At 40.4% G+C, this 26493-nt stretch overlaps 3 protein-coding genes across 9 annotated transcripts in view; 1 reads left to right on the plus strand and 2 right to left on the minus strand.

The window, feature by feature from the left end:
- Positions 1-9949, minus strand: part of GPN1 (GPN-loop GTPase 1) — a 27144-nt gene extending 17195 nt beyond the window's left edge. For 2 of the 3 annotated variants that reach the window (XR_013484663.1, XM_078149788.1), the window contains exons 1-6: positions 9858-9949; positions 7493-7641; positions 7257-7350; positions 2833-2876; positions 2200-2262; positions 622-659 (exon numbers count right to left, since the gene is read on the minus strand). Coding sequence is in view for 2 of the 3 variants with exons in the window: in XM_078149788.1 (XP_078005914.1) it covers positions 622-659; positions 2200-2262; positions 2833-2876; positions 7257-7350; positions 7493-7618 (365 nt within the window). In the remaining variant the exon portion in view is untranslated. Of the gene's footprint in view, positions 1-621; positions 660-2199; positions 2263-2832; positions 2877-3176; positions 3232-7256; positions 7351-7492; positions 7642-9857 lie in introns of those variants that run through there. The other variant, XM_078149789.1, reaches the window with a different exon arrangement.
- CCDC121 (coiled-coil domain containing 121) lies at positions 7849-12463 on the plus strand. The gene is made up of 2 exons (XM_078149790.1): positions 7849-8435; positions 9571-12463. The coding sequence occupies exon 2, from the start codon at positions 9590-9592 to the stop codon at positions 10544-10546; it is 957 nt and encodes a 318-aa protein (XP_078005916.1). The 5' UTR covers positions 7849-8435; positions 9571-9589; the 3' UTR covers positions 10547-12463.
- Positions 12464-14081: 1618 nt separating this feature from the next.
- ZNF512 (zinc finger protein 512) overlaps positions 14082-26493 on the minus strand; it is a 28247-nt gene continuing 15835 nt past the window's right edge. For 4 of the 5 annotated variants that reach the window (XM_020983797.2, XM_020983798.2, XM_020983796.2 and 1 more), the window contains 10 exons: positions 26354-26437; positions 25127-25251; positions 24677-24763; positions 24073-24171; positions 23302-23469; positions 22525-22719; positions 20819-20920; positions 18889-18951; positions 17674-17772; positions 14082-16186 (listed from right to left, as the gene is read on the minus strand). In XM_020983797.2, coding sequence (XP_020839456.1) covers positions 15866-16186; positions 17674-17772; positions 18889-18951; positions 20819-20920; positions 22525-22719; positions 23302-23469; positions 24073-24171; positions 24677-24763; positions 25127-25251; positions 26354-26437 — 1343 coding nt within the window. In that variant the 3' untranslated portion in view covers positions 14082-15865. The remainder of the gene's footprint in view (positions 16187-17673; positions 17773-18888; positions 18952-20818; positions 20921-22524; positions 22720-23301; positions 23470-24072; positions 24172-24676; positions 24764-25126; positions 25252-26353; positions 26438-26493) is intronic. The other variant, XM_078149787.1, reaches the window with a different exon arrangement.

Genomic DNA, 26493 nt, shown 5'->3' on the forward strand with positions numbered 1-26493 from the left:
ATTTTCTAAGTAAATATTCCATTTCTATTTAACTCTGACACCAGCGGTTTAGACCATTAGTTCCCCCAGGTCAGATAAGCATTGTAGATAAGCAACTATCAGATAATACTGAATAAAAAGATTATACAAAACTATCCTCCTTCCCTTTCTGAGCAAAATAATCACCCAGAAAGTACTTAATAAAATTAGCATTCTCTCTCTTTGAGCAGTGTGAGTTTAATTTATGTAAATTTAAATGGAAAGAGTGCCTCAAAAAAGACAAGTAAGTAAAAAGGACAGAAGCAATGGTGCTCAGAAGGCAGAGAAGGCTTCCTAAGAGTAGAGTAGGAAGCAAATGACTTAAGCCAGGCAAAATTCCCATTCTAAAGACTCTCTTAAAGGATTTAAGAATTATCTGAGGATATTCAGTTGAACAAATTTATTGCATATGGTTTTATGCAGCTCTCTAATTGTTCATTTCTATTTGTTTCATGTGTGTAACTCTTATCTGACTCAAAAGAAAAGGCAGGAACCAAACCATAGCTTTCTTTTGTATGTTCCACAGTGCTCAGTACAGTAAGCAAACCTATTAGGTACATATAAGGTGTTCAAAAAACTAACTGCTAATTTAAAGTTACTCACTGGGACATGTTCTGGGACTTCTCAATAAACTTCATGACCTAAAAGGAAAGAGAAATGGCTCTTGAAGATCTTTGGGACATCTATAGGTCAAGAGACCCTCCCGTGAAAGCAGCAGCACATAAGAAGACTCCAAGTTGGGAAGTATATGAATTATTTCAGGATGCTATGCACTTTAGAAACTCCTCCCATTTCACGTCCTCCTGTTTTCAAAACAGATCATACACAGATCCAACTGACTTTGAAAAAAAAAATAACACTTTCAGCTTTATAAAGCAGTTTTTATTTGGTTACATTTGGTCCTCATGACAAACCTAAAAGACAGACACAGGCATTATTATTATTATTATTATTATTATTATTTTACAGGATTTTGAATCTCAAAAGATGGAATGACTTACCCAGCATTACATAACTGGTATCAAAGGCAGGACTTGAAACTAAGTCTAACACCCAGCCAAGAGCTCTTTTTCTGTACCATACTTCCCAAGATCAGTATTTAAATAAAAATAACAGCCAACATTTATACAGTACTTGAAAGTGTGCAAAGTCATTTTCATATGTTAGTTCATCTGAGACTCGTAACTATTTTGTGAGCTAGGGAATATTACCACCCCCATTTTACAGATGAGGAAACTGAGGTTGAGAGAGGTTAACTAACAATCACACAGCTAGTATGTGGCTAAGGCAAGATTTGAACTCAGGTCTTCTTGACAGGAAATCCAGAGGTCTATCTACTATGCTACTATAAGGTAGCAACATGGGTGGGGGTACAATACAATGATCTGGATTTAAAGCTGAGAAACCCAGATCATAAATCTCATCCACGACTGACTTTGGTCAAGTTATCTGAGCCTTCTGTTACCAATATGTAAAACAGAAAAATTAAAAGTCTCACAACAATGACAGAACTATTAATAGATTAGTGATCATAAAGTTGTAATAATTTTCTGTAGAGAGTGATATAAAAAGGCTAAATGATTAAAAAAAATTACACTTTCTATTAATAAACACCTATCCTCCATCCACAATGTGCCTACCAAGGAAAGATCAGAATGCAAGTCAGTAGAACAGAAATACAACCCTGGACTTCCGGCTTTATGGCTATAAATATTATTAAATGTAAAATAATAGCAATAATTGAGATGTTTCATATTTTAGACTTTTTTCCAAAGTGCTTTCACACACATAAATTCATTTTATCAACACAATAACCCCATGAGGTATAAAGGATAGATATTATTATTATTATTATTTTATTATTATTATTTTACAGATCAGCACACACAGAAAGGTTAAGTGAGTTACCCAAGACTACCTAGCTAGAAAGAGGCAGAGATGATATTAGAACCAAGTCTCCTAACTCCTGAGTCCAAGGTTCTTTCCACTCTATCATAGTAATCTTTCCTTGCAGCTTTTTACTCAATTAAGGCATCCTAACTAAAACGGCATCTGTGCTGACATTTCCTACATTTATATTCAGATTTATCCAGACCTTTTCCTCATAAAGTGGTCAAACAAGCAAACAAAGCAAATAAGAGCCACACTCTTATTGTACTACAGAAGAGGAGACATGCATACCTGATCAAACCTGGTAGCAAAGAGATTAAGGGAGGTCACTATGCCACCATTGGGTCCAAGTCCATATCTAGATACAAAGTTTAGGAATTCAAATGCTTACAAGCAATCTAATAGAATTCATATCCAGTGTAACACAGATGCAAACATCACTGACATTAATGTGATGGAGCTAGGCTTTGAGAAACTGCAAACCTAATTCCAAATTAACACATTTAACAAAAAACTAAACCTCCTCACAAAAGTTCTATGTGACAATTGAAGGTACAAGGTCTTCTTTTAGTCCTCACTTCATAAGGATAGGAGAAATGAAGGACTTTAAATGAAATGAAAAATCTTCAAATTTTATAAGTTCATGTTGTAATTTATTACCCATTTACAAATTTATTACAAATTTGGGTTTATGTCAAGGAGGCTGAAACCATTTAAGAAAGGCTTCTAGATTAGCTATAATATATTTTCCAGACCCACCCTCCATTTTTCCCCTTTAAAATTAGTTACTTTATTACAATCACATGTTTGGGCTAGTATTTGTCATGAAGTATGAAATATAATGCAAAGTCTTCTAAATTTATAAACATAGCCAGAAAAAAAACAAATGGGAGTTAGAAAACACTAAAGTAGATATGGAAAAGGATATTGTTTCATGACTTCCTTATATTTCACTGTGTCCCGAATATCTAAAAAATAAAAATAATAATAATAATCAGACCAACATTTGGGAGACTTCAGAACACCATTTTAGAGCATTATATCAATGGTCTCAAAAGTGTTGGGCAATGAAGTAATTTCCTTTTTTATTTTTTTTTGGTGAGGCAATCAGAGTTAAGTGACTTGCCCAGGGTCACACAGCTAGAAAGTGTTAAGTGTCTCAGGCTGGATTTGAACTCAGGTCTTCCTGATTCCATGGCCAGTACTCTATCCACTGCACCACCTAGCTGCCCCTCTATTTCCTCTCAAGTGCAGAATTTCTTCCTCACCATCAGAATGTGTCCTTATGTCTGTCTCCTACGTGTTCCACATCAGATAGTAAGACTGTGGAAACAGAATGGGTAGAGAAACAGTGCTACATGAAGGAAGAACAGAAAGGGTAATTTCAGCCTATTAACCCTTATTGACATTATTCCCCCTTTCCCCCAGTAGGCACTAGCAGTCAGACTTCTAAGCTATTCTAGACAATTTTCTCTTAGACCAACTTTTCACACTGGTTCTCCTTGGGTACAAAGGCATAATCATCAAAATAGTTCATACAGTAACCTGGAAGCTCACAGGAGAGAGGGGAATTTCCAGTTACATGGCAGTGATGTTCTCATGAAATGATGGGCTGGAGTAGAGTCAGGAAATGTACAAAACATACAAAATTTTTCTTTGAGGGCCATAATTCAAAGACACACCATCCAAATATGAACATGACACACAGAAATAACTTATAAATTTCATTCTGTTTCCCACCTTCCCAATTAACTCTAAGTAATGAAGGTATCAATTCAACTCAGCAACAATTTTTTAAACGTTTACTTAAAAAAAGAAAGCACTATATTATGTATTGGGAATGCAAAGATGACCTTGTTTTTAAGTAGTTATAATCTAGAGGGGGTTAACACATATACACACAAACACAGGCATGATAACAAAATTTGGTATGACAAAGGAAGGGTCTACACAAAGGTCTAAAAGAAATACAAGAAAGGAGATAAAACTTTCAGGTTGAGGGTGGGGAGAAGATCAAGGAAAAGGGTAAGACTTCTTGAAGAAGGTAGCATGTTAAGTGGGTCACGGTGGTCAATAGATGTTAAACATTAAGTGCCCATGTGCGAGGCACCATGCTAAGCACTAAGAATACAAAAAAAGGCAAAAGACAGTCCCTGCCCTCCAGGAGCTCATAACATAATGGGGGGGGGGGGATCATGAAAGAATGAATTTCTCATGTGATCTATAACTAGACTTTCCAAGAGATATCCTCCCATAACACAGAGCTGAAAGGAACCTCAAAACTCATCTAATCTTGAACTCCTGAACAGGAATCTCCTCCTTAAAATCCCTGAGTGAGTGGTCACACTGCCTCCACCTACAAACCTACAGGGTCCCAAAACAGCCAATCCCACTTCAGGACAAGCTCTGATTGTTAGGTCGTTTTTCCTTAAGGGAACTTGGAGGGACCAAGTCCAATCCCTCATTTTATAGATGATTCACCCATGGTCACACAGCTAGAAAGTACCCAAGGCAGGACTGGAATCCAGAATTTTCTGACTCCAAGTTCAGTGCTTTATTTACAATACCATGTTGCCTCTAGGGTGTTATAGAAAAGCTATTTGTAAACCTTAACAGAGTGGAACCTCATTTTAAGGAAGTGTCCAGGCCAACCATGTTCACTCCTTCACTCTTATCCAATCCTGACTCTCTAAAAATTTTTCTAAACCATGCCCTCAGCTTTCCTTTCCTTCTCACAACCCCTCAGCTTCTTTTTATATATCATCTTTCCACATCAGAATGTAAGCTCCTTGAGGGCAGGGACTACTTTCTTTCTTCCTATTCATATTTGTATTCCTAGCACTTAGCACAGTACCTGGCACACAGACAGCATTAAATAAATGCTTGCTCACTTGAAATGAATTATGTTAAGTCAAAACTTTACTGTTCTGAAACTTCCACTCATTGCTCTATGTTGAAGAAGCAGCATGACATTAATGGCTTTCCATTAGACTTGAAGTCAAAAAGACCTGGTTTGAACTAGGTTCTGATACTTCTTAGCTATAACTCTGGGAAAGAATTTCTCTAAGCTTCATCTGTAAAATACACACAATACTTTTACCATGTACACAGTACAAGAGGATCAAAAGATCATACAGTTAGACCTGGAAGGGGCCTTAGGGACCATCAAGTTCAACCCCCTCATTTTGCTGATGAAGGAACTGGGTCACACAGAGGTTATTAAGTGACCTGCCCAGAGTCAGACAACTATAAAGTTTCTGAGACAGGATTTGAACTCAGGATTTCATGATTCCAAGTCATTGCCTTATCCACTATGCCACACTGCCTGTGGGGTATTGTAAAGAAAGCTATATGTAAACCTTAACACACCAAATAAATCTGAGTTATGTTACTGACTTCCAAGGCCTAATATTTCTTCCATGTGATATAGTTTCCCCCAAGCTAAACATCTCTACTTCCTGCAAATGACCCTCATTTAGCATCTCCAAAGCTCCTTCCTCATTCAGTTTGCCCTTCTCTACATATGTACTCTAGTCTGTCAATGATCTTCTCAAAAGGTGGAACTCAGAGCTGCCTACCATACTCCAGATACAATATGACCCATTCTAAGCAGAATCAACACAAATTATGAATGAACCTTTCACTAAGCACTTTTGATAGAAGAACTTGAAAAAATAACTTTAAGGCATGAGCCAGCTTAAAAAGCTAGAAAGTTTTTCTGAACTAAAATGCATATAAATTTGTACGATTAGGTATATTTTCAAGTAATTGTGACCCCATTTTCACTTGGCCCTTATTTCATGAGAAGTATTCTTTTTTAGAAACAGCACACTCATTTTACTAGTCTGCCTCTGGAAGTAACTTAAAAGCTATATGCACAAGTTCCTTAAGGACAGAGAATATTCTGTTTTGTATTCCAGGTACCTAGCACAAGAATAAGAACAGAAATAGGGATTGGACCTATAATTTCATTGGTATGGAAAACTCTCAGATGAGGAAATTCCCTGTATAAATGAAGCACCTTTGCAACTACATTAGAGTTGCCTAGAGCACTGAATTCAGATCTTCCTAGTCAAGGCTGGCCTTCCATCTACTTAACTCCACTTTGCCTGTGCTGTAGCAAACCATTTACTTAACAAATGAATCTTGGATACAGAGAATGAAACAACCTTTCAGTCCAAATCTTCAACACTTCCACAAACTAAAATTAGTATCCTGGCTTAAAAATTCCATTCCAATTTACAGGCATCTTATGATCAAAGACAACATGATTTTAGGTTACCCAAAAGGATGAGAAGTAGAATAAAACTATGGCTTGGGAATCAGGAAGCCCTAAAACACAACAAGCCTAAGTGACACTAGGAGTCAATAACTCAGGGTCACAGATTTAAAGGAGGAAGAGTAAGTCATCATCTAGAAGAAACTCTAATTATTTAAATGGGAACAATTAAGCTGTACAAAAATGGAATGAGGTACTATGGACAGGGGCAGATTCCTAATCCCAGGCAGTCATCACGATCGAACTCTTGTCAGGGATATTACAGCTGGCACTTGTGCTTCCCGTGTACACTGAATGACTTGTTTAGTTGTCAGATGTTGGTTCATTGTAGGATTAGATCAATCAATAAGCTTAAGCATTCCCACACATAAAAGAAAGCTGCAATTCCCCTCAATATGCTAGGCTGCCCCAGGTTTCTTCCAACTCTAAGTAAAATTTGAGCCTCTTAAAATATCTCAATGTCTATTGCTGAGTTAAATGTCTTCCTCAGTTTCAAATTTATCCCATACACAGCTTATTTGCACTTTTTTTTTCATGTTGTCTCCCCTTTTAAGACAGTGAGCTCCTTTTGAGTAGAAGCTTTTATCTTTTTTTTTTCCTTGTATCCCCAGCACTTAGAACAGTGCCTGGCACACAGAAGGTACTTAATAAATGCTTATTGAGGGGGCAGCTAGGTGGCGCAGTGGATACAGCACCGACCCTGAAGTCAGGTGGACCAGAGTTCTGATCTGACCTCAGACCAAACACTTGACACTTACTAGCTGTGTGACCCTGGGCGAGTCACTTAACCCCAATTGCCTTAAAAAAAAATGCTTCTTGACTGACTGTTGGAGAGCGAACCTTTTGTCACTTCAATTTCCCAAATCTTGGCAAATAACGTCATAACATCCCCAGCTGGGCAAACAGGGCAGCCGGACAGGAGGAAGAGAGGGAGGGACAGCACAAGGTTGGGACGCTGGAGGCTGTATAAAAGTGGTCGAGTTGGCAATAACTCAACAGGCATTCAGTGCTCGACCAGCAATTTCTTAGGGCTCCTCGACATGCCGGACCCATGCTCGAGCCGACTCACCGATGTTGGCTGGGAAGGGGACCTCGTGCACCGCAGGGTCCAGGTTGATCACGTAGGGGGGCGAGCCCAGGCCGTGAAGGTATCCCGTGAGCCTCTGCGGGAGTAACCGCGGGAGACAAGGAGATGAAGGTGGTAGTGGAGGTGGTCCCGCCATCCCACCACCGCCACCCCGGACCAGCCCCAGCCCGGGCCCCTCCAGCAAGAGCCTCTCCCCAGCTCTCGCTTCCGCGCCTCACCTGTACGAAGGTCGTCTTCCCAGACCCCGCCATCCCCAGCACCAGGAGACACACTGGAGGTCGGGACCGAGGCCGGGACTGAGGAGCCTCCGCCTCCGGAGCCGCTGCTCCCACGGAGGAATCCATCTTCCCACGGAATAAGACGGCGCCTGCGCACAGCGATACCGGAAATAACTTTAATGAGACTGAGTCCGGTTCGCACAGCCAGCAGGCAGAGTGGGGCGGGGTCAGAGCTTCGGGCGGGTCTGGAGACAGGGCCAGGGACCCAGGAGGAGGCGGGGCCAAGGGCGGAACCAGCACAGGGATTTGAGTAGAGTAGAATCGGAGGCGGGGCCAGAAGAGGGGGCGGAGCCTGCACAGGGACCTGGGATTGGGGTGGAATCTGAAGCAAAGTCGCACAGTTTGGCTACCATCCCTAGGCTGGTTTTAAAGAGGTTCTGAGGCTGGAGTGGATCAAGAATATCCTTGATCAGAAGCAAAAAGAAAGCACAGGTGAAGAGGTGGAGGGGAGACCGGGCTACAAAAATGGTGAAAAGTTGGACTCGACCCAATTGGGGAAGGGCTGTGAATTGAACGAGAGTCCAAAGTCCTCCAGAGAAGAAAGCTGTCGGGAGGAGAGCGACGACACCCTGAGCTCCGACACTGTGCCTGCCACAGGCAGAAAAGAACTGGGCAAAGGCGAGTATTGTGTCCTCTGTACAGTGCCCAAGACCCCAGACCAGGACAAGAATTCTCCGTACTCTGGCCCCGGGAACGTTCAAAATGGGCTACGGGACCTTGGTCTTCCTGTAGCACTGCACATCGACACTTGTTGGGTGCCCAGAAGTTTCCACGGGGAGGAACTCTGTCTTTCGCGTGGATTTCCTTCCCTGGCCTCCACTCCCACCACCCCTATACACAATGTCCAGCACTTTTGGGATCAACACTTGAGTACACGTAACAGGTGAGCTCAAAAAGGGTCAGAGAGAGCAAACGAGGAAAAACCCTTTCCAAAACAGAGACCAAGGAGGGGATGAGGGCGGGGGGAAGGTTAGCTAGCAAAAGGTGGCAAAAGTCAATAGCTAAAAAAAGATTCTCCCAACTTTTCTCCCAGTTCTTCTGCACCGGACAGAGCATTTGCCTCAGGTAAGGAGCCGGAAGGGACCTCAGAGACTTTGTAGTGCAACCCACACGTGAGACAAAAATCCCCTCCACACTAGGGCAGCTAGGTGGCAGTGGATAGAACACTGGCCCTGAAGTCAGGAGGATCTGAATTCAAATTACGTTTCAGGCACATAACACTCAGCTGTGTGACTCTAAGCAAGTCACTTAACCCCAACTGCCTTACCAAAAAAAAAAAAATCCCTTCCACAACATGCCAAAAATAATAAATAGCCTTTGCTAGAGGACTTCCAGAGAGAGGGAATCTTCCAATCAATCAACAAGCATTTATTAAGCACCTATCAGATATTTCGATAAGGAGCTGGAGACAAAAATGCAAATAAGGTTTTAAAAACTTTTTGTCCTTAAATTTTCTTGTCAACCTCAGAACATCCTGAGTTTTACCATCACTAAATCTATTCTTACAAAACAATGGCATACTTTTGTACACCTCTTCTGTAACCTCCCCTACCTCCTTGGGTTTTGGCAATACCCAGAGGCCAAAGGCTGTGACAGATGCTAACAAGCTGGAAAAAGTAGATTGGTTGAGCAATATTGTCACCCAAAGACCAGCCTAGCTAAGATCAAAAAACTTCATTACCTAGAGTTTGGCTACCAAATGATGAATTTTTTGGCCACAGCAATGCATAAAACAATTTACAAAGAAAGGCACATTAGGAGTTGCAGTCTGTGTCAATAAAAGGAGAACATACAATAAAACCATGTTATCTTTTGAACATAACAGCTCACATTGTCCTCTGAATTTTTGAGAGTTCCTTAGGAGAGGTGAAAGAATAAGGTTGGTTGCTTGAGGCAATGAAGAATAACACATTGTCATGGAAGATATTATAAGTGACACTAAGGTAATAATAATAGCTCACAAGTAATCATGAAGGTGTAATGGGCAAATAATTTGTTTCTGCTGCTTTTCCCCTTAGGTTTTCTCAGGGTCCTAGAATGATATGTCAGAATCTGAATCGTAATGTTTGCTCCCTAATGGGTAGCAAAAAGCTACAGCAGTTGTTAAAGTCACAGGAGGAGTTGGAGAAAAAGATGCAGAAAGAGCTGGCTACAAAGGCACAAGTAGAGCAGGAAATGATCCAGCTAAATAGAGAACTGATGAAAACACGAGCCCAGAGGAAGCAGCTCATAGAAGATCACTGTCACATGCAAGCTGAAATCCAACCATTCTCAGGTGACAGTCCTCTCCTAATGGGATATGTACCTGATCCAACCAAGCCAAAACAGGTAGCACCAATTAAGGTATGGGATCAACAGACACAGCAGTTGGAGCAGATACAGTGGCAAAGGCAGGAACTGATCTCCAGTTATGAGTTCCATACATCATCACTCCGGGAGGAGCTGCTTCGACAAGAAGAGATCAAAGCCCAACTGAAAAAGAAGATTCACACATTAAATGCTAGGAGGACAGTGCAGATTACTCAGGAGGAGCATATCAAATCACTGCAAATGGAAAAACCAAGAATCCAGAAGGAGGCAAAAGCACACCTTCAGAATGCACAAAATGATCTTGTTAAAGAATGGAGAGTGCTAAGGCATCAGCTGTCTGATGTAGAGATTTTGCTGGGGAAAATTATGATGGGAAAGCACAACCATGTCCTGGAGCATGCGGCAGACAAATCTATCCTTAATTTCACCTGGCAACTGCAAAATGAGAACAAACAATTACATAAGGAAATGGGGCACCTCATTCAAGAAGCCCAACAGCTAGAGGCCCAACGGACTAGGCTCCGAAGGCAGAAACAGCAGCTGCAACTACAGCAGTGTTGCCTGGAGAGCATCAAAGAAGGGAGGCGGCGTAAACTACTAATTCCCTGCCAGAAAGGACAAAGCAGTGCGAAGACCACACTGGCCCCTTTCCCAGGTACCAAACCAAGGATGAACTCATCCTAATTAGTGAGAATATTTATTAAATGCCCACCTAAGCAGATGTTGTTAGTTGCTATACAAAGCAGGTTAAGTGATCCCTGCCCTCTAAGATCTTATAATTTAAAATGGGGAAAAAAATAAAATGAATTTAAATAGCAGGCTGTCAGACTGTAGAAAGAGGGATGAAACACAACAGTAGAAAAAGTTCATATTTAAAAATCCTTTTTTGGTAAAATCTCTGTTGAAAATAACTTATGGTAATAGCTTATTGAAATAATTAGGAGAGGTCACTTAGCTCTTCCTCTGTAGTACTGTTTAATATTTAATTCCTGGAGTTATCTATACCTCCCTCCCTCACCTTATCCTCTGATGATTGAAACCATCTCAACATCTTCCTGTATCTCAACACTTAACTGAGTGGGCTTCTCTGGCTACTTACCAGACACTCTCTACAGTGGACCAGAAGAGGAGCAAGTCAAGCTATGGATGTTCACATTTTCTTTTGGCCTCAATGTTATCTTTCTTCAAAGGATAAACTTCTCTTTTTGATGGCAACCATTTATGTTGACTGCACAGTGCTAGCATAGACATTCCAAAAATCTCAGGTTAAGCCAATACAGGTAGGTGTCCACCTGTTATTTCTAATTTTTGTTGCCTTGCTCTTTACACCCATTTGTTTGAACCATTCCAACACAAACAGGGAAGTACAGGCCTCAAAGTGCTGTTAGCAAATCTGAGACTTCAGGTTAGGGGAAAAGGATATTAAACTCACATGCCAAAGACCTAGTAATTGCCTTTTTGCTTTTGGTTTGTCTTGGTGTTCCAATGAAGCATGAAGTACTCTTGTAAATATGTCAGGGGGGCCCTGTGGTAGTGAAGGACAAGAAAATGACCTAACAGAATTCCCTATTTCCTGGTAGCATTGTTTTGATTTGATACTAAGTAACTTAGGTTTAGTTTTGAATTTAACTGAGAATGGTAGGTGAAAATATACGTAAGGATTTGTCTAATTTTTAACAAAGCTTTGCAGTGGAAGAAATAATTATCATCATTGTGGCACCCTAGTCCATGGAATAATTTAGGATACCTATTCTACAAGGACATCTGAAAGAAAAAGCAGCTGTTTTAGTTCAGATTTCCCTTAGACAACTGTTGAAAGAGAAAAGCACCATTCTAAATCATCCCTCACTCTCCACCCTTCTGAATTCCAAAGTTATTATAAGATAAATTTTAATCCAATTTATTGGTATAGAATTGTATTTTCATGCGTCATATGTACATTTATAGTATATTGGGGCCTTCATCTAGATGTCTTAGAACACATTCCCATTTTTTAGGACTAGGAGCATAGTTTTACTATTTCCGACTATTGTGGTTTTATGGTAGTTATCTTTGTTCGTAACGTTTTTGGTCTTTTGTATTCGTTGGTATAGAATTATATTTTCACATGTCACATGTATATTTATAGTGTACTGGGGCCCTCATCTAGATGTTTTAGAACTCATTCTCATTTTTAGGAATAGGAGCATAGTTTTATTATTTCAGATTATTGTAGTTTCATGGTGGTTATCTTTGTTCATAACATTTTCAGTCATATGTATTTATTGGTATAGCATATTTTTACATCATGTGTATATTTATAGTGTATTAGGGCTCTCATCTAGATATGTTTTAGAATACATTCCCATCTTTTAGGATGAAAAGCATAGTTTTACTGTTTTGGGTTATTGTGGTTTTATAGTACTTATCTTTGCTTATATTTTCAGTCATATGTATGGTATACTTGATGGCTTGCTCAGGATCAGAGTCTTCAAATTCTAACGTTTTTCAAAGGAGAAAATAAAATCCTTTTTATGATGTGGTTTTCAGCAAAAGCCCAGTGGTTCAGATGCTATATATATATATGTGCAATTCTTATTGAATAAATTGTTCAAATGTTTATCTTCTGAATTTTGGGAGTCTTCTTTATGAATAAGGAGAATCTAGTGTAAAATAAAGATCAAGAAATTAAAGATTTCTTCACTGTGCCATCAACACTTGGAACTGGCAATCTTTTTGTATGTTAGGAGTACCAGCATGTTGTAGATAGCAAAAAACATTTAAGTCCTACCCATGAGGCGTGTGTAGCTCTGGGCAAGTCATATAATCTCTCAGTGCTCTTAGTTAACTGTCTAAAACTGTAAATTGCAGAGACGGTATCATCTTGCATTGGTATAGCAAGTTTTCTCACTTGGGAGTTCTCTATTCCTGAAAAGACATTTCCTAGCCCCCCATCCCCAATTACTGCATAAAAGCCAGTGAACTACAATTTATTCACTGACCTGATTTTACTTATCAATGGCCCAATCTAGTATGTTTTCCAACATACCACAATGCCTCCTCATTAATACCTATTGGTTAGTTCATACTCTTCGTAAGTCAGAAAATTCCATTCTTTATACAGAAACCACAACTTGCTATAGAACTTTTGGTGGCATGCAATCAGCTTGCACGTACCTCTTACCTCCGGATCCTTTTTTCCTCTCTATGATTTCTAGCTGCAAACCTAGGATGAATTCATCATTCTTTTTTATTATTAAGACCAATCTAAAAAACAACAACAACAACACTATAACGCATAGTTTGGTGTCCATTCTAGTTATTATTCCTGGGTAGGCCTATTCCCATACCTTTTTTCCTAGTCGACAGTGTTCCTCACGTGTGTACTTACTTAGACCCATAAACATGCACAAATACATACATGATCCACATATACAAATGCAAATTCAGAGCGGGTATTGGAATTGGGGAAGGCACAGAGCTATAAGACCAGGCTGAAAGAGTTTGTTATGAATTTGACCTGAATAGGATGACATCAATAACCAGTTATCACCTTGCTGATAATGCTGGAGTTGCAGTCTTCTCTCCATCACTAAGGAACATGCATGGGTTCTGGGCAAAGAGAGTAGATTATGAAGGAGAACATGATGCAATCTGAAGACTGTCTTGCTGGGAGTCCAAATAACTCCCAAATGGATGGGCAACTCATCTCATCCCATTATTTCTTCTCACAGGCCTAGGTTAATTTCCAGACAATAAGGACAGAAAATACTTCTAGTTAAAAAATAATTCTACCTAGATATTTGTTCTTCAATAGCCTGGCCATAGCCCCTATGGCAAGCCAAGGTGTTGAATTACCTCTGAGGGAATTTAAGGAATTAACTTAGGAAAATAAATTAAATTCTAAAGTAATTATTTTGTCAACAATGAGTTTACTTCTTCCTGCTCCCTGGCATAGGCTGAATTCTTACCTTATGATAGGAGAGAGACAGCAGGGAGTGAGACATTCAAAATGACAAATATCTGCCTTAAAGAGAATAATTTAAATTATTTTCAATACTATGGCCCAAGGAAAGGCAAAGACAAATCACCCCCAAAGCACCCGATGTAGGGTTGTAGAATCTTTTCACTTTTATTTCAGATTCAGTATCACCATTCTGATCAGTATGCTGGTCTTAGTTAAATGTTGGCTCAGTAGTCAGACAACAAACAGGAGTCAAAGAACAGCTAGAGACATCAGTCTAGTAAATGGACGTTTATTTCCTTCAGTGTTATCACCTACACCCCAAGTTTTAACTTTATAGGATGTACGTATATCACTCTTCCATCGCCCCTCCCAGGCAGTCCCTATTCACTTTACAGCCTGGATTTCAGGGCATAGTCGTGCAAGAAAAAATAAAAGTAACACAGGAGTCTCTTCCCATCTGCTGCTCCTGGCAGCAAAGAGGCCAGGTTTTACTTCTCACTTACTAGAAATAGCACTTCTTGTAAGGTGCTCTTCTGAGGTAAGATCAACTGGTAGAGCTAACTTCACATCTCTCCAAACTCCTGTTTTGTCTTTTTTTTTTTTGAGGACAGAAAACTGGAAGAATTACAGTTTTACAGAATCCAAAAGTGATTCTTGCCACTTGCCACTATTTATGACATGTGCCAGGGACAAGGATCAGGTTTTTCATGTACTATATATATAGCACATGAAACAAATGGAAGCAAGGCTATGGGACCTGCATTTTGGGGTAAGAAGGTGGTGAGACCAAGAATAATGAGAAGCTGATACAAATGACACCCCAAAGAAAATCAGTCTCAGAAATAAACATCCTAATAGGGATGGCTGGGTATGCGAGAGGGTAAAGAGGGAAAGTCTCTTTTTTTCCAGCTCTGGCTAAGTGCTTACTTACATCCAGTCCTGAAGTCTCAGGATCCTAGACTAAGGGGCCTCCCAAGAGAGGGCCCTTTCATAGTCACCACTCTGCAAGAGGGTAATAACCCAGGGAGAATTCAGAGAAGAGGCAGCACAATGACTGGAGGGAGAGGTAAGGGTTTAGACTGTGGAGAATGGCTACTAAAAAGTTCACCGTGTCTAAACAGAAGCTCAAGGGAAAGGGAATGTGCACTTAAGCTGCTGACACATATGGCATCACTAGGAACAGCAGGACATCAAGTATACCTAGTGAGATGCCTCTTAACAATTAAAACTAAGGAAGTGCAGTACAAACTTTTAGGAGCTGATCTCAGCAACAGATGTGACCCCAAACACCAGGAAAGCTCATGCTGGACAATAATGCTCACGTTGCCCTCTCCTTTCTAGTCATTTTACAGCTATTCATGTATTTCTGTAGAGCCTATGTTTTTCATGACTATGAATCCAGTAAAAAAAAGCATTTCCCAGTAACACCCAAAGTGCAAGACCAGTCTTCTGACTCACTCTGAGTTCATGTTCAACTGGGCTACCTACATCTAATCTTGCTCCATCAAGGTCATGCCACCAGGAGGAGCAACTGGGCTAACAGAAAGAAATGCCTGACAGATGTCAGCACCAAATAGAGGCATCTAGACTAGTTATATACGAAGCATAATATTATAAACTGTATGTGGTGAACAGCAGTTGCGCTGTTTTACAGATTAGATGGTGGGTTTTAGTAGCAAGTGGAAGAGTTGGGGAAGGAAAGGCAGATAAAAATTTTCCTAATCCCAAACCCTAAACCTCAGCTTTTAATATGCTAACTATGGCCACTTCACCTCAAAGAGGAAAATCCAACAGCCAAGAGTTTCCCACTTTTGTTGAGGGAAAGAAGATGACATCAGCATGGTAAAGATGACAGTGGAACTTTAAGGCGTACAAGAGTTGGGGAGACAGGACATTCTGGAGAGAGGGAGCCCAGAAGTCCAAAGAGGAAGAGGACGAGTAGGAATGACTTGAGAAAATTACTAAAGAGAAAGGGGCTGAGAGGACTCCCCAGTTCCAGGGCCTCTGGGCCAACAGTGCCCCATCCCTTCACACAGAGATGCTCTTGCACTGGCCTGTTATTTCCTTCCACGTTTATGGCTGGTCTTCGAGAGCTTCACTGTCTGGAAGCACACTGGCACGGGCACTTGTTCTGGCTCTAGCTCCTCTCCCTCAGGGTTCTCGCCAGAGGCTGAGCCTGCCAGGCCCTTCCCTCCCCGACGATCTGACTCTTTCTTGTCCGGCACAGCCTCTGGTGGCCGAGGCTGTTTTCTACCGGCCCTCGGCGACATCCTTTTCTTGTGCTGCTGCTGCCACCGCCTTTGCTCCTCCTGCTGATGCTGCATCTTCATCAGCTTCTCAAAGCTTTTGGTTGTTGTGGTGTTCACCATGAACCAATCCTAGGGATTCAGAAAAGAAAGGATATCAGTTCAAGACAAGTGGGGGGACACAGAAGGAGGAACGTAGGGACACAGAGAAAACAGGTACTGGGGGAAGGCAAGCCAGGGAAGCAAGAAAAGGGTACAACTATCTAAAGAGAATCACAGATCAGAAGAAAGACAGGAATTGAGTAAGAAAAGTTTTCTTACCACATGGTAACTTAAAAAAAAAAGTATGACTCTAAGTAGAGGCAGCTGGAGATAGGTGATTAAATTTTCTATACAGAAACTAAGTTGCTAGGAGCTGCTCCTGATCTGGTAAATAGTTTTGCCAGTTCCAAGACAAACAATCACTTAAAAAAAAAAGACTTTGGGGGCAACTAGGTGGTGCAATGGATAGAGCACCAGCTCTGCAGCCAGAAGGACCTGAGTTCAAATCTGGCCTCAGACACTTGACACTTACTAGCTGTGTGACCCTGGGCAAGTCACTTAACCACAACTGCCTTGCAAAAAAAAAAAAGAGAAAAAAAAGAACTGCAAACCATTAATAACCATATGAAAGAATGATCTAAACCACTAATAAGAGAAACGCAAATTTAAAAAAAAACCCCGAAGTTTCATATCACACCTAACAAATTGACAAAGATGACAAAAGATGAGAACAGTCAATGTTGTAGAGGTTGTGGGAAGACAGGTACATTAATGCTATATTTGGTGGAGTTGTAAATCAGCACAACTTTTAGGAAAACAATTTGGAATTATACAAATAAAGTGATTAAAATGCCAAGAGAGTCCAATACTAAGCACATACCTCAAAGGTCACTGATAGAGTGTCTATAAACACCAAAATATTTACAGTATCATTTTTTTTGTGGTTGCAAAAAACTGGAAATAAAATTGCTGCCCATCAAGTGAGGAACAGCTAAAGAAAATTGTGGTACATGAATGTAGTGGAATATTGCTCTCCTATAAGAAACAATGAATGTAACAAATACAAAGAAACATGGAAAAGCTGGCATGAACTGACGCCAAGTGTGGTAAGCACAGCCAAAAAAAACAATCAATATAATAACCACAACAATATAAATGAAGTATAACAAAACAACTGAAAGTAAATATTGCAAAATTACAAAGAACAAGGATGGCTAAAAAAAAAAGATTAGTAAAAACCTCCATTCACTCTTTTGCAGAGGTGGGCAGTCTACGGGTATGGCACTGACTGTAAACATTTTCAGTCTTTTTCCAATGTACTGATTGGCTTTGCTGATTTTTTTTCCCTTTCTTTTTATCAAAAAAAAAATCTTTGACATATGGGATGGATCTCGACTTGATGGAGAAGTAAGGATATAGGAAGAAATTTAGGTGATGTAAAAACAAAAGCAATCAATAACAATTTATTGAAAGACATCAGTGCCTCTTCTGAACATACAAAGGAAGACAAACTCTCATGCTTCAAACACCAAGGGTCACAAAATACAAAAACTACATATATAAAACTGAAATCTCACCTCAGCATGGACGGAGTTGATGTGGTATTTGACACCACTCTCTGACACGAACTCCTTCTCACACAAGAGGCACTTATATTTTCCAGCCACAAAGTCTCCCTGTCTCCATGAGAGAGAGGAAAAAAAAGGAGACCAGTAGCTTCTTGGTAAATCCAAGAACTTAGCAGTAGGTCTAGGAATCCCGAGGGATAAAAGTAAGGGAAGAGGAAGCTGACCTTAGCAAAGGACAGAAGGGTAAAACATCATGTAAAGGATTTATGTCAAAGGACTGGCTCTGCTTTCACACTACCAAGGACACACATACCTTAGAGCAGTTCTGCACCAAACCCTAATCCTGCCCTCTATATGACCTGTTCTTCTGTCTTTGCCACATAAACATCAAAGTGTTCCTATATTCCCAGGTTTCTTCCCACTTTCACACCCAAGTTTCCCTGTTTCCAAAAAGGGTCATATTTATTACAGGTCCCTAATCTCAACTCTAGAGACAATAATTCGCTATTCTTTCCATTAAAAAAGCAAAGCAGTTGGAAAGGTCCACCCTGTCATTCACTACATCTCCTTGGCTACTATGAGTGCCTGACAAAAGAGTACTATCCACAACACCTAGTATAAAGAGTCTTTGGAACTAAGACCAAGGTGATAAACTTCTAACCATTCTTGGACAGATCTTGCTTGGAGGCCTCTAATTCCCAACTCTGGACTGAGACTTCTCTCCCTTCCTGAAGCTTCAGGTTTCCATGATGCTCATTTTATGTGACAAGTTGCTTCTGAATGGGACTGGAAAGAAATACCTTTCCATGATGGAACCCATACAACACATGGCTGTTGAGTTGTAGGACACATTGGTCAACAAGGTTTCAGGCCAACGTGGCAGTTCAGGTTCAGTCTAGGCCTCAGCCTATTCTAGCAAAACTGGATCCTTGAATTGGGCTCAGAACTAACCTTCTCCAAATTTTTCCAAAATGGAGATGATTTGTGGCTAGGCTGGACCTTTCAGGAACATCTCCGACTACAGTTAACTTCCCCAAACCCAAATCACACCTGGAACCCTGAGACCAAACGAGAACCAACCCAAATCAGCTTCTGAAGGTGCCAGGATGACTGACAAACACATCTTCACCTAAAATGAATTTTCTTCCATATCAGATGATTTCAGACAAAGGTATTTGGGCAACAGGAGGGTACAAATTAAGGAAGTAAAATAAAGTTACAAACCAATGTGCAAGTGCCCAGGTGAGCCTTGAGACCAGACACACTACTGTAGACAGACTCACAGCCCTGAAGAATAAAAGAGGAAACAGCGTTAATACCACTCAAAATAACATTCTTTCCCAACAGCCTGATCAAGTTCTTTGGAGTCCAACATTGAAGGGAGTAACATGGAGACTAATAAACAGCACATCATGCAAAAGTGAGAAAGAAAAGTAGGAAAGGGGGGGAGAAAGAGGGGAAGCAGAGAATCACTGAATCTCAAGTGTTAGAAAGGATCTCACAGGTCACCTGGTCCAACCCAATTCTGGTGAAGAATTTTGTCTATAACACTGACAAATACAAAATGCTTCTGAAGATGCATAGGGATAGGGAACTTGCTACTTCCCAATAGAGCCCATTCTATCCTAGCCAATTCTCATCATTGAAAAGTTTTCCTTGTCTCTCTGAGACCAAATGAAACAAGTTTAAACCCCCTTCCACATTATAGCTCTTCAAAAAATTGAAGACAGCCATTATGTCTCCCATGTATTCTCTCCTCTGAGTCCTTCAACCAAACTTCCTAAAAGCCATGGGATATAGTGGATGGCAATACAGTGGAGTACACATAGCAATGGCCTTGGAATTAGCAAGACAGAGGTTCAAATCCTATCTCTGATACTTATAAAGTTATGCAACAATGTGAAAAACACTTCACTCCTCTAAGCCTCAGTTTCCTCATCTTTATAATAGGAATACTTATACTACCTACCTCATAGGGTTGTTGTGAGGCTCAAATGAGAAAATGTACATAAAGTGGCCTGCAAACTTGAAGGGTTACATACATGTCAGTTATTTTTGTTATATGATATGGTCTCTAGTCCCCTCACCATGCTGGTCACCCTCCTCTGGACACACTTACAGCTTATCTCCTTCCTAAAAGGTTGTATCTGGACCTGAAAAAAAATACTCACAACGTAATCTGACTGGGACCAAGTATGACCATCAGTCCCTATCAATCAATCAATAAACATCTATTAAGTACCTTCTATGTGGCAGTACTGTGCTAAGAGCTAAAGGACACAAAAGAAGGCAAAAGACAGTCCTTGCCCTCAAGAAGCTTACAATCTAACGGGGGAGGCAACATGCAAATAAAATATACAAACAAGGTACATACAGCATAAACAGGAAATAATTAACATAGGGAAGGCACTAGAATTAAGAGGATTAGGGAAAGCTTCCTGTAGAAGGTTGGACAGCACAGGGGACAGACAGCCAGAGAGAATGCCTAGAGCTGAGAGATGGAGTGTCCTGTTCATGGAACATCCAGGAGGCCAGTGTCACTGGAAAGGAGATGAAGAAGGGAGAAGACTCGGCTTAAGGTGAAAAGCCTCATTTTTTTCCTATAAAATATGAGACAAGGTTCTCAGCTGAGAGGGTCAAATGGAAGTCAATAGCGTGACATGGCAATTTGAAAAATGAACTTGACCTTAGGTGCCACTATTGATGGTAACAACTCAACTACACAAGTACCTGTAAAAAGACAATTTATTTTTTTCCCTGGCATCAATGACCAAACAGAAAAAAGAGTTTAGAGAAAATGGTCATTAAATGGAAATACAAAAGTTCTCTAAATTTATATGACTATACCTTTTTTTTTTTAAAGAGTAGAACCAGAGTTCACAGATCTCGTGATTTCTAATTTTCTCTTGAAAATCCAAGTAATAAAGATGTTACTTGGGATTACACAAGTATTTTGCAATGCAGCTAAGAAATTAAAAATGCTTAAGCTAGGTTCTCACCATGGCATGTAGAAAATAGGTTATTTTTAAATGAAGAGCATACAACTATGTTATCTATGTCTTCTGTGTCCTCTCCTGCAATCCCAAAAAATACTATACACACACAGTAGACTCTTAATAAATTCTCACTAAATAAATAGAAAAGAATAAATCACCTGGTTGGGACAATGGACGCGATGATACATCTTGATCTCTGACTTCCATTTGTAGAGCACTTCCTGGCTGAAGGTAGGTAATCCAGGACGAGTATATTTCAGCTACAGGTCAAGAATATAGCTTGTCAGAAAAACCCAGACCCTGCCTAATATACTCCTAATACTACCCCAAGTCTCTCATTTTGATAAGTATGGAATTCCAGAGTCCTGCATGAAATAATAATAATAATAATGATAATAAGAATGTTTTACATCATGCTTAAAAGTATACAAGATGATTTACATATGCCAAGACATTTGATCCTCACAACCCTGGGAAATAGGTGCTATTTTATTATAGCCATTTTACAAGTGAGGAAACTAACACAGAGAGAGGTTTGGAGACTTGTGCAGGGTCACACACCTGATAAGTGAGGCCAGATTTGAACTCAGGTCTTCCTGACTTCAGGCCTAGCACTCTACCTACTATGTGACCTAAGTGCCTTGATATGAAAAAATCCCTAAGTTCCTTAAGTGTAGTTTTGAAACTGACATTCATGAAACTAAGTTTTAGAATGATTATTATAAAAATGAATTTATAAAATTACAAAGTAAGAAGAATTTAAACTCTAAACTTCATTTGTATCTTGAACAGAGTAAGTGCTTGGCAAATGTTTGCTGAACTGAACTGCTGAACTGCATTGAACCTGAAATCAAATTTATTCCTTAATCTCTCTAGACTCTCAGTTTCCTCCTTGGTAAAATGAAGTCAGATTAAATGACCTCTAAGGGCTTTTCCAACTTATGATTTATTATTTTCCGATTTATGATCCTATGACTTTTAATTAATAGACTATCAAAATAAATACACAACAGAGCAGTGAGCTCTCAGGAACTCCTCCTTTAGAAAAGACTTCTGTATTCTGTGTGTATAACATGTCTTGTGATAGATAGTAGGATTTATCATGCTAGGATCATGGATTTAAAGATAGGACCTTTAAGGGGATTTATTAGGAAGGTACATAAATATATACTTTATTCTGGTTAGAACAGAAACAAGTATGAGAAATTAATTCAATCTTTTACTTAAGTTTCCAAAATAGTACTTATTTTCAATTCAAGAACTTGAGACAAATTCCTAGACACTATTAAGATAAGAAATTGTATTGGTTTTTAGACCAAAGGAAAAGTACGTATGAACTTCTGTGGTATGACCCTTTCATTAAAGTGCTTTTATGGAGCTCAAAACCCTAGACCAGACCTAAGCCATTGCCCTTCATTAGAATCTTGGACAAACCTAAGTTCTGACCCATCCCCTATTCAAACTGTTCATTCATGAAATCATCTCCTCTTCTACCATATATTATCCTTGCCTCCTATCTAGATCATGCTCCTTTCCTAGGTGATCTAAACACTCCGTGTAGCAACAATACCCTAACTCTTCTATATATAGCCAGTAAACAAGTAATACAACAGAGCAAACACTAAGCAAAAGGCCAATCCATACAGTGGACTTAATGTCCTTATTAGAATTAGTCCAGATTTAAGACAACATCTGAGGGAAATAAAACAGATTATCTAGCACCCACTCCAAGTTGATACATCTAGAACTGGGCTAATTCCAGAATACTAATCATAGCACTGTATGGCAAAGACTTGCCAAAGTGAAGTCATTTTGCCATAGTGAGCACGGCATTCCCCAAGATGAGTTTGGGCTTCAACGTCACCTTCCGGTCATCAGGAACCAGGTCTTGAAGCACCTTCTTCTTAGGCCACTCTTTGGCCAGTTCGGCATTGGCTAGTTCCTGCAGGTAGTATACAGCCACTTTGGCTGAACGCCTCTGCACACGACCCCCAGTACCAGTCTCCAAACTCAGCTCTCTTAAGCCCTCTGGTCGCCCTGACTCTGGAAAGAAGGGCATCTGTAGGTAGGAGTCACAGGGAAAACCAGGTCTGATGAGCAATCTCAGACAGAGCCAGAAAAAAAAAAAGATTACAATATTCTCAACATCCAACAGAACTTAGCAGCTTTGGTTTGTTAATTGCTGAGCAAGGCTAGCCCAACTTTACTAGTGCAAAATCTACAATCCAAAACAAAAAGGAGTTGGTTCTTAAGTCAGTAAACATTCTGTACCAAAGACCGAGATATATTATGGTAGATTGGTAACTTCTCTGATTTGCTCTGGAACAATGCCCACAAATGTGTATACACACATTTACACGCACACGCACACACACACACACACACACATATATATATATATATATATATACACACACATACATATATTTATCTCTCTCAATTACAAGAAACTTTTGGTCTCTAAGAAGACCATATCAACTTACTAAAAATGTTGTTAGCTCTGGCTTTTCTGATTTACTAATATTCCAGAGATGAAAATATTCCAGAGTATAAAAAAAGACATGCCAGAGTCAATAAGAAAGAAGAAAGGGGAATTATTAGGTTATCTTCTGACAGAATCTGGCAGGCAGTTAGTACTCACAGGTCCATGCTCTGACCGCAGGTGATACATAAGTCCAGCCTTTGATCCATAAGCCTTCCCACAATGGTGACATTTCAATGTCATCTTCTCCAGCTCTGCAGCTTCTTTGCCACATTTTCGGATGTGATACAAGTAGCCCATGATGCTTGTGAAGCTGCCAGAGCAACTCTAAACATGAGAAGGAGGTCTAAAATCTAATCTTATTCCCTTTGACACACTTCCCCAAATTCCACAGTCTCATTACCTCCTCCTGACATTATAACATGAAAATGCCTTTCCAACATCCCCTATCTGACACACTCCTTTCTCACTCCCAGTTCAACTTCCAACCTAAGCCCCAGAGCAGCTACAACTAAAAGAGAACTTGTTGTCTTGACTAAAGACTATAGCTCTGTAGTGATCCAGCCTAAGTCAAACATCAAAATACCCACACACAAAAACCTCAGCCCAGACTTCCTAAGAAGCTTATGTTTTGGATCTTCTCCACTCATTTCAATAAGAATAAGCCAGCCATCCCTGAAGTTTGGGGTGGGAGAAAAAATATTTGGAGGGGAAGGGAAATGAAAGAAAAAAGCTATCTTGCAAGGGGGTCACACTAATGAGCAGGGGCTATGGGAGCAAGAACTTCATTAGGCTTACAAAAACTAAGAGCAACAGGAAATATCCTTGAGGGGAGGGGAGGGATGTATCCTCAACACTCAGGCCAAGAGAAGCTGTCCTTGCAGGTGAAGCACGGGGATCAAGAGACCCTAATTCAGGGAAAGCCCCTACCTCCCTCGTGCACTTAAGCTTCCCCATCCTCTTTAGGACCTTCCGGAGTCTCTCTCGTTCATTTGGCTCATCTAGCTCTCCTCCATCTTTCAGGATGGGCTGAAAAGGAACAGGAAAGACAGGAAAATGGGCAAATATTAATTAATAACAGCTAAACAACAACAACAGCTTGCATTTACACAGGGCTTTAAGGATTGCAAAGCACTTTATAAATTATCTCCTTCTTAGTCAGAGAACAGAAAAAAGGGGGAAAGGCGAGGCAGTATGTGCCTAAAGGAATAAGTTGCCTGAACTCCCTAAACTTTTCTTTATCCTCCTAGCCAGATGGAACTTTAACTTCAAGGAGAACATGATCTCTGAGTCCTATCTTCACCCTGGACCATCATGGGCATGGTTAATCTACAATAAGTAACACAGCCACTCTGGCTGAACTACCTGTAGATTCAATCTCAGATTTCAGTGTTCAGCATCCTCTGATTAAAGGAGTCCATCAGCTCATGTTGCTGCCTCAGCCTCAAGTATTTCCTCTGGGACCTTTTTACCAATCCAGAGAAGTGTCTAGACACTATGTGCTTTCCCAGAAGAAAACATGAAGCTTTCTTACCAAATTATTATGGTCTGCCATGACGTGGTATTTCATCCCTGCCAATGACCGAAGTTGCTTCCCACAGTGGTGACAGGTATACATCTCCTGAAGGATTAAAAAGAGTCCCTCAGTGCCATAAGTAAACAAAAGCTAGTAAGAATGATCAACAGAGAACCAGAGGGACACATAAGCCACACAATCTGTTCAAATCTGCATGTACGCCATCCCTCTAACCCAAGTACACACAATCCAAACTACCCATATATGTGTCTACATGTATCTACTGTGAAATATAAGCTCCTTGAGGGCAGGGACTATCTTGTTTTTGTATCTCCAGTGCTTCACACTTGGCCTGGTCCATAGCAGGTACTTAATAAACACTTGCTAAGTTAATCTGAACTGCCTAATAGTATTTAGAGCCAGAGGCCTGGGAACATAAGTGCAACCACTTCACATACCCATTCTCACCTGTCTGCAGTTTCCCATGTGCTTCTTTAGACCCTCTACTGTCTTTCTCACCACTGCCCGACAGGTTGGACAAGAAACTCTGCCTTTATCCAGGATCTCCAAATACCACTGCTCCTCCACACTGCCTGCAGAGGAAAGAAGAAAGGATTTCACACATCAATGAACAGTCCCCCAAAAGAGCATGTCTGCTAGAGAAAGGCATTCTCTGAGGATTACCTCACCTGTGAGGACACAACAAGGTGCTTATGTGTCCTCACAGGGTTGTGAACATCAGGAGTCATGTCCTCAACATCCTCAGGGAATAGTTACTTCAGTCACATCTCTTTGGGGAGCCGACATTAGAGTGAAATGAGTGCTAAGGGGAAAAGATTTGCCTCCAAAAGAAACAACAAACCTATCAAAGACTCTGAGAACAGAGTAAGTTCAATACTTCAAAGCCTCGTTTTTTTCACCAGTGGGATTGCCCCTTCTACTGATTCATCTATACTTTCATGAACTGCTGGGGCAGAAAATGTTAACTATCTGGTGGCCAACCTTTTGGTGATAACATTTTCCAAATTTAGCTCAGCTAATCTTCAGAGAAGTATCCATCATTGGGCCCATACTCAAAGCTCTTCCAGTTTGGTAGATTCTGCCAGAGCTTGCACTTCCCTGCCACAGCCTCTGAGAACACTGGGCGACCTCCATACCAAGATCAGACACTGAAGGTCTTTAGTGGAGGAATGGCAATTCAACCAACACAGAAGTGAGTAACTCCCAATACTCTTAGCCTCACTACAAGTATACTGGGAAGGAAGAGACTGAGACATATGTAATGTATACAGTGCTCCCCAGACCGTTGGTCCTGCTTCCAGCCTAACCCCATAGCTACTGTCCACAGATACAATCCCTTTGTAGATGGACCCTGGCAACTACTTCTGCAGGTACTACAACCCTTGCCTTCTTTGTAGCTATGGCTGCTAAAGAAAGTTCTTGCCAACAAATTCCTTGGCATTATTTAATAGCTAAAAATAGAAAACAAGTAACATTTTTTCAGTGAAAATGAATTAAAGAATATGTATTACCAACCTTATTGTGGCTATGACCTAAGGATCATAGGATTATTCTATCTGTATGCCCAGCAGTCAGCACAATGCTTCACACATAGTAAATGCTTAATAAATGCTCATTCATTCATTCATTCACTGATTTATCCAGACTACCAAAAGCTTTTAGTGACACACATACCTGCTGGATAACTTGGTGGATCCTTCCGGATATAACGGCTCTGGGTTCTGGGGCTATGCTGAGCTCTAGGCCGCTGTTTCTTTCCTATTGCAAGAAACAGTTGAAACCCAAAACATCAGTTTTGCTGGCCTCTAACACCA

Source organism: Phascolarctos cinereus, unplaced genomic scaffold, assembly GCF_003287225.1.
Source record: "Phascolarctos cinereus isolate Bilbo 61053 unplaced genomic scaffold, phaCin_HiC Scaffold_2;HRSCAF=192, whole genome shotgun sequence".
NCBI lineage: Eukaryota > Metazoa > Chordata > Mammalia > Diprotodontia > Phascolarctidae > Phascolarctos > Phascolarctos cinereus.

What these genes read in the sequence shown, in the direction of transcription:
- CCDC121 (XM_078149790.1), top strand. Translation starts at nt 9,590, where the DNA reads ATGATATGTCAGAATCTGAATCGTAATGTTTGCTCCCTAATGGGTAGC.